Raw genomic sequence first — 14,580 nt, 5'->3', positions numbered from 1 at the left:
GTCTGGCTTTTTTTTATTTTTTTTTATGACGGTTTTGGAGCACTGGCTTCTTCCTTGCTGAGCGGCCTTTCAAGTTATGTCGATATAGGACTCATTTTACTGTGGATATAGATACTTTTGTATCTGTTTTCTCCAGCATCTTCACAAGGTCCTTTGATGTTGTTCTGGGATTGATTTGCACTTTTCGCTCCAAAGTACGTTCATCTCTTGGAGACAGAACGCGTCTCCTTCCTGAGCGGTATGACGGCTGCGTGGTCCCATGGTGTTTATACTTGCATACTATTGTTTGTACAGATGAACGTGGTACCTTCAGGAGTTTGGAAATTGCTCCTAAGGATGAACCAGACAAGGTAGGCCTTGAAATACATCCACAGGTACACCTCCAATCGACTCAAATTATGTTAATTATCCTATCAGGATCTTCTAAAGCCATGACATAATTTTCTGGAATTATTCTGGAATTTGTCAAGCTGTTTAAAGGCACAGTCAACTTAGTGTTGAAAAACTAGTTTTAAAAAATATATATTTTTTGATTTTAGCCCCTTTTCTCCCCAATTTCATGGTATCCAATTGTTGTTAGTAATTACTATCTTGTCTCATCGCTACAACTCCCGTACGGGCTCGGGAGAAATTAATGTCGAAAGCTATGCGTCCTCCGAAACACAACCCAACCAAGCCACACTGCTTCTTAACACAGTGCGCCTCCAACCCAGAAGCCAGCCGCACCAATGTGTCGGAGGAAACACCGTGCACCTGGCTACCTTGGTTAGCGTGCACTGCGCCTTGCCTGCCACAGGAGTCGCTGGTGCGCGATGAGACAAGGATATCCCTACCGGCCAAACCCTCCCTAACCCGGACAACGCTAGGCCAATTGTGCGTCGTCCCACGGACCTCCCGGTCGCGGCTGGCTGCGACAGAGCCTGTGTACTGTCTTTTATTTATTTATTAGTATTTATTTTAAATGTAGGGTGTAGTTCAGCTTTAATATTGCAGATAGATCGTAGCTTCCATTAATGTAATTGTCTGCATTATTTCCAATACCCCATATTTTTTTGTAAATATATATATAACACACATGCACACTGTACACATACATATAAATACACACACACACACACATACACACACATATACAGTGCCTTGCGAAAGTATTCGGCCCCCTTGAACTTTGCGACCTTTTGCCACATTTCAGGCTTCAAACATAAAGATATAAAACTGTATTTTTTTGTGAAGAATCAACAACAAGTTGACACAATCATGAAGTGGAACGACATTTATTGGATATTTCAAACTTTTTTAACAAATCAAAAACTGAAAAATTGGGCATGCAAAATTATTCAGCCCCCTTAAGTTAATACTTTGTAGCGCCACCTTTTTCTGCGATTACAGCTGTAAGTCGCTTGGGGTATGTCTCTATCAGTTTTGCACATCGAGAGACTGACATTTTTTCCCATTCCTCCTTGCAAAACAGCTCGAGCTCAGTGAGGTTGGATGGAGAGCATTTGTGAACAGCAGTTTTCAGTTCTTTCCACAGATTCTCGATTGGATTCAGGTCTGGACTTTGACTTGGCCATTCTAACACCTGGATATGTTTATTTTTGAACTATTCCATTGTAGATTTTGCTTTATGTTTTGGATCATTGTCTTGTTGGAAGACAAATCTCCGTCCCAGTCTCAGGTCTTTTGCAGACTCCATCAGGTTTTCTTCCAGAATGGTCCTGTACGCTCCATCCATCTTCCCATCAATTTTAACCATCTTCCCTGTCCCTGCTGAAGAAAAGCAGGCCCAAACCATGATGCTGCCACCACCATGTTTGACAGTGGGGATGGTGTGTTCAGGGTGATGAGCTGTGTTGCTTTTACGCCAAACATAACGTTTTGCATTGTTGCCAAAAAGTTCAATTTTGGTTTCATCTGACCAGATCACCTTCTTTCACATGTTTGGTGAAGCCCAGGTGGCTTGTAGCAAACTCTTAACAACACTTTTTATGGATATCTTTAAGAAATGGCTTTCTTCTTGCCACTCTTCCATAAAGGCCAGATTTGTGCAATATACGACTGATTGTTGTCCTATGGACAGAGTCTCCCACCTCAGCTGTAGATCTCTGCAGTTCATCCAGAGTGATCATGGGCCTCTTGGCTGCATCTCTGATCAGTCTTCTCCTTGTATGAGCTGAAAGTTTAGAGGGACGGCCAGGTCTTGGTAGATTTGCAGTGGTCTGATACTCCTTCCATTTCAATATTATCGCTTGCACAGTGCTCCTTGGGATGTTTAAAGCTTGGGAAATCTTTTTGTATCCAAATCCGGCTTTAAACTTCTTCACAACAGTATCTTGGACCTGCCTGGTGTGTTCCTTGTTCTTCATGATGCTCTCTGCGCTTTTGACGGACCTCTGAGACTATCACAGTGCAGGTGCATTTATACGGAGACTTGATTACACACAGGTGGATTGTATTTATCATCATTAGTCATTTAGGTCAACATTGGATCATTCAGAGATCCTCACTGAACTTCTGGAGAGAGTTTGCTGCACTGAAAGTAAAGGGGCTGAATAATTTTGCACGCCCAATTTTTCAGTTTTTGATTTGTTAAAAAAGTTTGAAATATCCAATAAATGTCGTTCCACTTCATGATTGTGTCCCACTTGTTATTGATTCTTCACAAAAAAATACAGTTTTATATCTTTATGTTTGAAGCCTGAAATGTGGCAAAAGGTCGCAAAATTCAAGGGGGCCGAATACTTTCGCAAGGCACTGTACAGTTTAAGTCGGAAGTTTACATACACCTAGGTTGGAGTCATTAAAACAAGTTTTTCCCAGAGGTTCGAAATTTAGATTTTGGAGCCCTCTTCCAGTTTTTACCTATAGAAAACACAAAGGCACATCATAAGTTTAGGCAATTGTGGTCACTTTTCAAATCATGAGATGTGATATGCGAGGATAAATGTATCCTTGTTAATGTTTTTAAACAGGTGTTTATGTCATTCACAAAGGAGGACAATTTCATTCTGTGTTAAGAAAGTGAGGGATGCTTTTTCCTTTCCATCCTAAACTCCTGCACTTCTATGAGAAGCATTGGAAGCTCTACAAAACAGAATTGTTCGATTTAGTAATAAATACACATGAAAGGCCATTTCAACTGGGGAACACATTGCTTTTTTGGAGAAACAGCCTCATAAATGAAAGAATTTAAGGACATTATATTCATTATCCACCCTAGTGATTCAAGATGAAGGACATGCATCTCATCAGTACATTTCCATCATGTCATTCTCAACATATCTCTAATGATAGCAAAGTTACAATCTTTCCCTTTATTTACACTCTCTGTGTGATTTTTCGTTGGAGTCCTGTGTCGCCATGACTGACAGGCTAGCTTGACTGGAGCTAACATTAGCCGATGTTAGCTTCTATACCAATACAGATTTATAAATGAATTAAACTTTCAAAACATCATAAAAAATAACAAAAATAATATCATTACACTCCGCTTAACTTGGTGTTTTATATCATATGCTTTATAACACGCTCACCATGAAGATAGTTTAAAATAAATGTGTTTATCTGGTGCTTCTCTCTTCAATTTTCAGTTGGCTCTTTCAATAAACTGGCAAGAGCACAAGAAGCAAGTGTTGTCAACAATTTTTCATGGAAAATCGCTATTTGCTGTTTGTTTTGTCGCTAGAAGTCGCTAGATTACGTTTTGCCAGAGCTGCGATGACATCAGCCAATTTAACTTGCTGTGGCACATTGTTCTTCATTGAAAAAAGCGCATTTATGCTAGGTATGCAAGAGAGCTACTAAAAACTCACTATATGAATACTATAGAGATTTTGATTAATGATAATACTATACAAGTACTATTGAGTATTATTACAGAAAACATCTGGCAGGAAATCTTATAAGAATATTATATAGGGAGCGAGATATTATAGGACGCTATAAGCCTATAATATCCTATAGGAATACCATAGTTATTTTCTGTAAGGGGGGGCACAGAATATTCTCGTCCTAGTCCATTGTGAATTGATACTACAGTTTATTAAATAGCACAGGCTACAGTAAAGAGCAGTAAGCGGTGGAGTGTTGACAGTCAACATTGTTGACAGGAGCCTAGGATACTAAATTGTATTGCATGTGTGAGGCACATTCTCAATAAGCAAGATACAGCCTAGGCCTACCGTTGATATGGCCTTATGCAGTAGGACTGAATCATTTCGATATTTTTGATTGAATGTTTCTTAGGTAAATGGACAAGAGACACTTTTTGGAAATAGGGATGGATACGAGCCGAATGGAGAATGTACTGCAGGTAGGCCTATTTTCATTATGAATAATGCCAAAGAATGATGGCAAAATCCTCACGAGTAGACCATTTAGAAATCGGTAACACTTTGTTTAAATAGTCTGTAGAGCACCTACAGATGGACTATCAGTAACATTTCAGCTAACTATCTACTAACCCTAGCCCTAACCTGAACCCTTATCCTCATCCTAAATTCAACCCTAGCCCTAACATTAACCCTTATTCTAAAACCTAACCCTAACCTTAGCAAGCAGTTGCTTATTGACAGATAGTTTGTTGATAGTATGACTATCCGGACTATCCAAATAAAGTGTGACCTAGAAATATTTTATAGATCGGCTCCTTGGCTAATGCATGGCCAGGTTAAGAAATACACGCAACTTGTTGCAGTTGAAACAGCTTTCGCTGTAATAGGCCTAGGGTACGGGTAGCCTACTGACAATGTGTTTTTTAATCACATGAAACAGAAAACAAGCAATTGTAACAGAAAAATAACTTAAATGTTTCTAAATAGGGTCAGCGGTATCAGTCATCTTTCATACCATGATGGGCTTATGGACATGTAGCCTACATGAGGGGTTTTGCGCATATCCAAAATAATAACAGTATCTGGCTAAAATAATTTGTCCGCTCACATTTTGTGTTTGACAATGGCGCTGGCTTAACGGCTGCCGGAAATAGAGCCCATGGTGTAAATCCATGCCACTGTATGGAAGTGCGTCCCAATGTCTTTTTTTCTGTGCACCGCACTTTCCACTTCATTCAAGCCACAGCCCCTGAATGAATAGCTGCTCGGTTTGCAGCATAATGAACTTTGAGCGTTCCTGTCAGCGGTGTTGGCTCGCCACCAGGCCGTTAAACAGTATGTGAGGTCTGTATGGTGCATACACACACCGTGGGTGGGCCAAGCTCGTCAAACTCACGATGCTAACGGGTAAAGCCGTGCTGTACCGTTACAAGCTATCGGTTTCAACAGGGAGACGCTAGGCTCAATGTTTGCCCTTAGCATACTATGCTATTTGCTAACTATCTGAGAACCACTTAGGCAGTATAGTCTGTGTTGGTTCACTGGATGTATAAAAGGAAAAATGAAACTGGAAAATGTTCCTTAGTTCAAGTGTATGTTAACTAGCAACTCTACCTTCGTTTTGTGTACAGGTAGTTCCCAGTAATCTAGCATATCTCACGTAGTTATCAATACAGGTGTTTGTTACCTAGATGTTACCTACGACAGATGTTACCTCGTAACTTAGTAACTTTTTCGACTGTAATGTTTTATTAGCTCTCAGTACAGGTGTATGTTACCAACAACCTTCTTTTTTTTTTCTTTTTTTTAACAGTATCTCTCAATACAGGTAGATGTTACCTAGCAACTATCACTTAGTTTCCAGTAGCCTACATGTAGATGTTACCTAGCAACTGTTTCTTCTATGCCTATAGGCTATATCCTGGTGTGGAATTGGAAAATCCTAATGTAAAATCCCAGGAGTTCACCTTTAAAACACGTATTTACATGTGAAAATGATTTCACAGCGTTCCCCCCACCGTAATCCACCAACAAACACTGTAAAGCAATATATTGTCGACTCGGTGCAAGAAAGATCTCTGTGACTGAGCCACTTTTCAACTAGACTTCCTGTACAGCCAGACAAGATGCACCCAATTTGAAGAGTTTCTGCAATGGCCGTAAATGTAATAAGTACAGTGACTGGTTCCATTCTTCCTGCCATCTTTCTAATTTGATTCATATTCATGATTGAGATTTCAATCTCCCAGTTAGAAGCATATGTATTGGTGCATAGACATGGACCGGTTCTGTTTATTTCACATCTTGCCATTCAGAGGCTGAGGGATCTTGGGTTGCCTCCAAAATGGCAACCTCTTCTGTATATTGTGTGTGTGTGTGTGTGTGTGTGTGTGTGTGTGTGTGTGTGTGTGTGTGTGTGTGTGTGTGTGTGTGTGTGTGTGTGTGTGTGTGTGTGTGTGTGTGTGTGTGTGTGTGTGTGTGTGTGTGTGTGTGTGTGTGTGAGAGGGGTGGGGTAAATAGCGTGTGTCAAAGGGGAAGGGGTAGATTCTGGTTGAAAAGGATTTGAAGTGGTTTGGGGGGATTTCGGTATAATCTGGTGGATTCCTTTGGAGTTGGGGGTAAAACGTGCTGTGTGTATGTGGTACTAGGCAGGAGGGTCAGGTAAAGGGGCTGTATGTGGGGGCGTAGGGGGTCAGTGGCAGGGGTTAGAATCTGATGAGGTAGTGTTTTTTTATGGGTGGAGGTTGATATAGCCTGGTGGATTTTTTGTTAAGCTTGGTGGGAGGGGGGTCGTACTTGTGAGTGTGCATTGAAGAGGAAGTGTGTGTGTTTGTTGGTGTGGTTGTGTGCGGGTGTGCACAACCATGTGTATCTGCGTGTATATGTGTGCGTGCACGTCTGTATGTATTTGTGCGTGTACACGTGCATGTACATTCATGTGTGTGTATGAGGAGGTGCACCCCCACAACACGAGCTGCAGGGTCTGGTAGTGCATGGCGGGGAAAAATGGAGGGGGGGGGGGGGGGTGCATTGTTAGGGAATCCAAAGACGGCGTAATTAAGCCCAATGGATACCAGATGGCTGGCTGTCAGTGACGTGAGAAGAGGGACGAGCCCCTAATGGGAACCAGCCGCCCGCCGAAACGCTTTGAACTGGCGGCCGGAGAGAGAGGGAAAGAGAGAGGGGAGAGAGAAGGAGGGAGGGAAAGAGAGAGAGGGGGAGGAGGGGAGGGACAGAAAGAGAGAGGAAGAGAGAAGGTGGAAGGAGAGAGGAGGAGGCAGGGACGGAGGGGTTGACAGAGGGGGGATGGAGAGAGAAAGAGAGAAGGAGATGGCGGGGGAGAGAAAGAGGTAGCGAGAGGAATCACAGCATGGGCCGTGTGTGCTAGCTTAAATCACTAGCGGCAGCAGCAATGGGAGGAAGAGGAAGAAGGGAAGAGGAGGAGGAGGAGGAGAAGAACAAGGGAAGCGGTCCCAGAAGATGAAAATAGAGAGTCTGTGCTGGCATCATCGACAAATACTCCCCTCTGGACATCACTCTCTCTTGGTCCTGATGGTTTTCATCTGTTTGGTAGCACTTTACATAAACTACATGCCAGCAAGGGCAACTTTAACTACTTTGGTAACCACGGTAACCAGAATGTATCGTAGTAGGTACTCAAGTATTACTTGCAACTGCATATAAGATACATAAAACAATTATTACATTTCAAGGAAGAGGCCAAATGTGGTTTTTAATGAAGTTTAGTGACTGTGTTTTCACACTAAATGTTATCAAACAGAGATATGTAAATGATGTGTAACTATCGTTCAGCTACATGGTATCTGTGCAACTTGATGTTATGTTTGTACATCTATTATGTGAGGCTGGAGTTAGAGCACCATGTGGTTAGCATTTCAAATTTCATCTACTTTTAATTAAAACATGTAATATATATATATATATTAACCTTTATTTAACTACGCAAATCAGTTAAGAACAAATTCTTTAAAACAATGACGGCCTACCCCGGCCGACGCTGGGCCAATTGTGCGCTGCCCTAGGGGACTCCCAATCACAGCCAGCTTGGACACAGCCTGGATTCAAACCAGGGTATCGGTAGGGACGCCTCTAGCACTGAGATGCAGTGCTTTAGACCGCTGCACCACTCGGGACATTGTGTCACAATGGGTATGTTACCTAGGAGTTTGTTGAAACGGTTCAGACAGTTGGAATGATCAATGGTAGCCTGGTTCTGGATTTATTTGTGCTGTTTCGCAATGACCATAGGTGTTGGCAAGACCGCACAAACTTAGTTAGATCTGTGGAACATGGGGTTTAATTTGACCATGTCTCTTCAAAATGTTACCCAAATGTGACTTGGTAGTCAGTGATTTATTTGTGAATTGCCTTGTCATGTGGTCATACACATACTGTACATCTCTCCCAACCAAAAATGTTACATCCCGCTTTACTCTTCAAGAGCATGTCATATACAGTAAGCAATAAAGCACAGCGTGTTTTGTGTGTCATGAGAGGCTAGGGTGTGAAATAGGGTTGGGCGGTATCCAGATTTTCATATCGTCATACCGTCCTTCTTTCATCTCGGGATTTATGGCATTACCGCGTTAGTACACAAAGGGGGCACCAGAGAAACGAACAGACAGGCAGAAAACGGAGAGGAGGATAAAAGTCTAGGAAATCAAGATGGCAACTTTGCCTTCTCAAACACGTCAGAAACTAACACAATAGGATGCCCCGTCACCGTATTAACTCAGCTACGTACCTAGATAGCAAGTGAAACTAGGGGTCATGTTAACACATAACACATTCTGCATTTTTCACGCCAGAAAAATATCTAAAACGCATAAGAAATAGTTTGCTGTGTAAACACAGATCTAAAATGCTTCTCATTGTCCTTTCTGCTCGGCATCAGACTCATTTTGTGCTTCAGCTGCACTTCTAAACTCGGATGAGAATTCACAACTGGCTTTCTATCAGCAGACAGAGCTCAGACTGATGTGTAGCTTCTTTTCTCCTGTACTTTTCTCAGTGTGGCCAGCCTATTTTTCTCTGGTAAAATGCTAAATAAAATGTACGCAAAACATTAGGAAATGTAGCTGGCTACATTCTTTCTATGATAAGCTTAAACATTAGACATATGAAGGCCATGCATAGTTTTTGACAAAAAAAAGACCTTGTTTTTTCATTGTAAGCTCATCTACTTGTGTGGTTGCCAGCCAAATAGCATTGCACTTCTTTTGTCAGCTGATGAAAATGAAGATATATTATGTAACATATTTTCTGTGAAGTAAAACTATAGACTATAGTTGCACGTCCCTGATCGCTCTATTGAAGCAGAAAAAACACGGTTGACTTTCAATTTAAAACATGACCCCATGTGACACAGCTTGACTCATCTGCTCCCGCTTTCTCCCATTGTGCTATTCACCAACAAACACGTGACTGGCTCAACTGTGCTGGTGAACTAAGTACGCTTCATAACGTAAATGAATAATACTAATAATAATGTGACAGGTGAAATAAGAACGCGATCTGCTTCATCTCCTAATGTATTGCACAAGTTGACTGCAGGTATTTACTTAAAAAATAGCTACAAATATTCAAATGTATTGAAAAACTTCAAGGAAATAGTTACAACGGTATTGACGATATTGAAAAACTGTCCCGTGGCTATTTCAAAATACCCCGGTATAGAGTATATATGGTACTGTTGAAGTCGGACGTTTACATACACCTTAGCCAAATACGGTTAAATTCAGTTTTTCACAATTCCTGACATTTAATCCTAGTAAAAATTCTCTGTCTTCGGTCAGTTAGGATCACCACTTTATTTTAAGAATGTGAAGTATCAGAATAATAGTAGAGAGAATTATTTATTTCAGCTTTTCTTTCATTCATCACATTCACAGTGGGTCAGAAGTTTACATACACTCAATTAGTATTTGGTAGCATTGCCTTTAAATTGTTTAATTTGGGTCAAACAACTTTGGAAGTATGCTTGGGGTCATTGTCCATTTGGAAGACCCATTTGCGACCAAGCTTTAACTTCCTGACTGATGTCTTTATGTTGCTTCAATATATCCACATACTTTTCCTACCTCATGATGCCATCTATTTTGTGAAGTGCACCAGTCCCTCCTGCAGTAAAGCACCTCCACAACATGATGCTGCCACCCCCGTGCTTCACGGTTGGGATGGTGTTCTTCTGCTTGCAAGCCTCCCCCTTTTTCCTCCAAACAGAACGATGGTCATTATGGCCAAACAGTTCTATTTTTGTTTCATCAGACCAGAAGACAGACCAGAAAGTACGATCTTTGTCCCTTTGTGCAGTTGCAAACCATAGTCTGGATTTTTTTATGGCGGTTTTGGAGCAGTGGCTTCTTCCTTGCTGAGCAGCCTTTCAGGTTATGTCGATATAGGACTCGTTTTACTGTGGATATAGATAATTTTGTACCTGTTTCCTCCAGCATCTTCACAAGGTCGTTTACTGTCGTTCTGTGATTGATTTACACTTTTCACTCCAAAGTACGTTCATCTCTAGGAGACAGATCACGTCTCCATTCTGAGCGGTATGATGGCTGCGTGGTCCCATGGTGTTTATACTTGCGTACTATTGTTTGTACAGATGAACGTGGTACCTTCAGACTTGTGGAGGTCTACAATTTTTTTTCTGATGTCTTGGCTGATTTCTTTTGATTTTCCTGTGATGTCAAGCAAAGAGGCACTGAGTTTGAAGGTAGGCCTTGAAGTACATTCACAGATACACCTCCAGTTGACTCAAATGATATCAATTAGCCTATCAGAAGCTTCTAAAGCCATGCCATAATGTTCTGGAATTTTCCAAGCTGTTTAAAGGCACATTCAACTTAGTGCATGTAAACTTCTGACCCACTGGAATTGTGATACAGTGAATTATAAGTTAAATAATGTCTGTAAACACTTGTTGGAAAATTACTTGTGTCCTGCACAAAGTAGATGTCCTAACCGACTTGCCAAAACTATAGTTTTGAAAATTGTGGAGTGGTTGAAAAATTTGCTTTAATGACTCCAACCTAAGTGTATGTAAACGTCCGACTTCAACTGTATACCGCCCAAGCCTGGTGTGAAATGTACAGTCAGTTAAAGGGTCAAAGTCACATATAGTATGCTATTCTCTTGTGACCCTGAAGAATTGTGTTGAGCTCTTGCTAGCAACTACATTCGTCTGTCACACAGGCTCAGAAATTACTTTCTCACGTGGATACATCCTCTCCTAATATCTAACTACTATTTTTGTGACACTTTCTATGAATACCTTGCATTATAAGCACATTTACTACGCCTAATGAGCTATGCTGTTTTAAATGATTTTGAGACGGTTTAGGAAAACGTACTAGTTTGAGTGCTTGACCTACAACAGCGTTGAAGATTTGAACGTCTGATTTCTCTCTCCTGTATGTCTCCAGGACTGTGGTGATGCCGATTGCCCACGAGTTCTCTCCTGACATGGTGCTGGTCTCATCTGGTTTCGATGCCGTCAAGGGACATCCGGCGCCGCTGGGGGGCTACAAAGTGTCGGCCAAGTGTAAGCTCACGAAACACCTCGTCAGTTCCTCACTGAATCACATGCAGGGACACGCATGCAAATAGACGTTTGAGCGTACGCACACACACATTCAAAAGTTCATGCGATCACACATTATGACATTTTTCTTGTAGTTGACAAACATAGTTGAGACTTAATGGAAGTGTTTTTGTAAATACTAATCCTCTCCTAATATCTAACTACTTTATTTATTTATCTATGCTTTATTTATTTTTTACAGTACATACAGTATATTTATAGCTAGAGAGTTAGGGGAGTCAGAAATGTAACCGTGGTAAAATAAACTTGCCCAAATTGAGTAGCCTATGCTACAGTTTGTTTAAAGTAGTGTTCAATAATCACATGTTGGCAGCCATCTTTGATTCCTTGGTGTTTTCCCATGTCAAAGCAAATCAAAAGGATTGATGTAGCAAAGTACTCAAATTGTTCTCTATTATTGCTTTTATTCAAATGAGTTGTATCACCTGTGGGAATTTAAATACCAATCATTCAGATGGTTTATTTTCAAACTTTTCCCTTTTAGCTGGCACTATAAGAATCAAGCTAGCTGTCTTTACTGGTTCACCATTGGTTTTAGCTCAGCCAATCCAAAACGGCTTGATTCAAATAGATATAAAATACAGTTAAAATGTGATTGTGAAGGTAAATTAATACCTTACTTTACCTTCTATGGATCTTACAGGTTGAAATTAACCTTCTAAACTGTTCTAAGAGCAACCTATTTCTACCTCATCCTCACTATCTTAAGAGTTCTACTTCGTCGATCAGACAGTTCTTTATTTCACAGGGTTTATTCAGTAGTTTCGTCTGTATTTGTTCCTGACAAAGAGCAAACAGTGTCAGTCTTGGCTGATTTGATGTTTATGTCTGTGAGCAGGAAGCCGCCCCACTGTGTATGATGATGTCATATCGCTGAGTCTACTTTGTAAAAACAAGTTTTCACTTTGTCATTATGGGGCATTGTGTGTAGATGGGTGGGAAAAAAAAATATATTTTATCCATTTTGAATTCAAGCTCTAACACAAAAGGTGGAATAAATCAAGTGGTATACAGTGTCTTCAGAAAGTATTCATACCCCTTGACTTATTCCACGTTCAAAATGAATAAAACATGTATAAAATAGTTTTTTTCTCACACAATACCCCTTAATGACAAAGTGAAAACTTGCTGTAGAAATTTGAGCAAATTTATAGAAAATGAAATACAGAAATATCTAATTTACATAATTATTCACACCTCTGAGTCAATACATGTTAGAATCACCTTTGGCAGCAATTACAGCTGTGCATCTTTATGGGTAAGTCACTGAAAAGCTTTGCACACCTGGATTGTACAATTTTTGCCCATTCTTTTCAAAATTCTTAAAGTTCTGTCGAATTGATTGTTAATCATTGCTAGACAGCCATTTTAAAGTCTTGCCATAGATTTTTAAGCAGATTTAAGTCAAAACTGTAACTAGGCCACTCAGAAACATTCACGCTTCTTGGTAAGCAACTCCAGTGTAGATTTGGCCTTGTGTTTTAGGTTATTGTCCAGCTGAAAATTGAATTAATTTCCCAGTGTATGGTGGAAAGCAGAATGAACCAGGTTTTCCTTTAGGAATTTGCCTGTGCTTATCTTCATTCCGTTTCTTTTTTATCCTGAAAAACTCCCCAGTCCTTAATGATTACAAGCCTATCCATAACTTGATGCAGCCACCACAATGCTTGAAAATATGGAGAGTGCTAATCAGTAATGTGTTGTATTGGATTTCCCCAAAACATAACACTTTGTATTCAGGACAAAAAGTTCATTTGCTTTGCCACATTTTTTGCAATATTACTTTAGTGCCTTGTCGGAAACAGGACACATGTTTAAGAATACTTTTTATTGTGTTCAGGCATCCTTCGTTTCACTCTGTCAATTAGGTTAGTATTGTGGAGTAACTACAATGTTGTTGATCCATCCTCAGTTTTCTCCTATCACAGCCTTTATACTGTAACTGTTTTAAAATCACCATTGGCTTCATGGTGAAATCACTGAGCGGTTTCCTTTCTTTTCCGGCAAAGGCGTTAGGAAGGACCCCTGTTACTTTGTAGTGACTGGTTGTATTGATACACCATCAAAGTGTAATCAATAACTTCACCATGCTCAAAGGACTATTACATTTCTCTTTTTTTTTTTGTTTTACCCATCTACCAATCGGTGCCCTTCTTTTGAGAGGCATTGGAAAACTGCCCTGGTCTTTGTGGTTGAATCTGTGTTTGAAATTTACTGCTCGACCGAGGGACCGTACATGTGTGGGGTACATACTGTAGATGACCTAGTTATTCAAAAAATCATGTTAAACACTATTGTTGCACAGAGTCCATGCAACTTATTATGTGACTTGTTAAGCACCTTTTTACTCCATAACTTATTTAGGCTTGACATAGCAAAGGGGTTGAATGCTTATTGACTCAAGACATTTCAGCTTTTCATTTTTTATTCATTCGTAAAAATGTGTAAAAACACAACTCCACTTATGTGGTATTGTGTGTAGGCCAGTGACATACAATCTCAATGGAATACATTTTAAATTCAGGCTGTAACACAACAAAATGTGGAAAAAGTCAAGGGGTGTGAATACAGAACTTTCTGAAGGCACTGTACCTTTAAAAAAAAAATAGCACATTTCAGCATAACAGCTTTTTTCCTCAGGGTTCTCACACATCCTGTGTGTGTGCTTGGCAATATGGAGAAGGGGCTTTTTGTATCAACAATTTTATCCATGCATCTGTGACCTTTGGAATGTTTTAATCCTTTTCATTTTAATGTGTGAATTCTAATAAAGTGTATAAATGTATCTCTCCCTCAGGTTTTGGCTTCCTGACACATCAGCTGATGGGGCTGGCGGGGGGCCGGGTTGTCATGGCCCTGGAGGGGGGTCACGACCTCACGGCCATCTGCGATGCGTCGGAGGCCTGCGTCCGCATCCTGCTGGGCACTCAGGTCAGTAGACACAGTAGACACCAGCTTAACCCTCTGTAAATTCTAACCCGAGCCATAAGGGGGAAAAACACAATGCTGACCTTCGATCAGCATCTAGGACAGTGATGGGTAGTCTTGAGGCATTCACGTGCTTCCCAGCCGAAACAGTTCAGAAGAGTTCGTGCATACATTGTGATGACATTTTGTGAC

General features: G+C 40.6%; 1 protein-coding gene across 1 annotated transcript in view; it reads left to right on the top strand.

The window, feature by feature from the left end:
• The window catches only part of LOC139370734 (histone deacetylase 7-like), an 87,023-nt gene that overhangs the window by 61,690 nt on the left and 10,753 nt on the right, over nucleotides 1–14,580 (top strand). The window contains exons 20-21 of the mRNA XM_071110398.1: nucleotides 11,282–11,400; nucleotides 14,258–14,391. Coding sequence (XP_070966499.1) covers nucleotides 11,282–11,400; nucleotides 14,258–14,391 — 253 coding nt within the window. The remainder of the gene's footprint in view (nucleotides 1–11,281; nucleotides 11,401–14,257; nucleotides 14,392–14,580) is intronic.

Source organism: Oncorhynchus clarkii, chromosome 17 (assembly GCF_045791955.1).
Source record: "Oncorhynchus clarkii lewisi isolate Uvic-CL-2024 chromosome 17, UVic_Ocla_1.0, whole genome shotgun sequence".
Taxonomy (NCBI): Eukaryota; Metazoa; Chordata; class Actinopteri; order Salmoniformes; family Salmonidae; genus Oncorhynchus; species Oncorhynchus clarkii.
The sequence above is the reverse complement of the archived record's forward strand: the minus strand, read 5'-3'. Positions and strand labels throughout refer to the sequence as shown.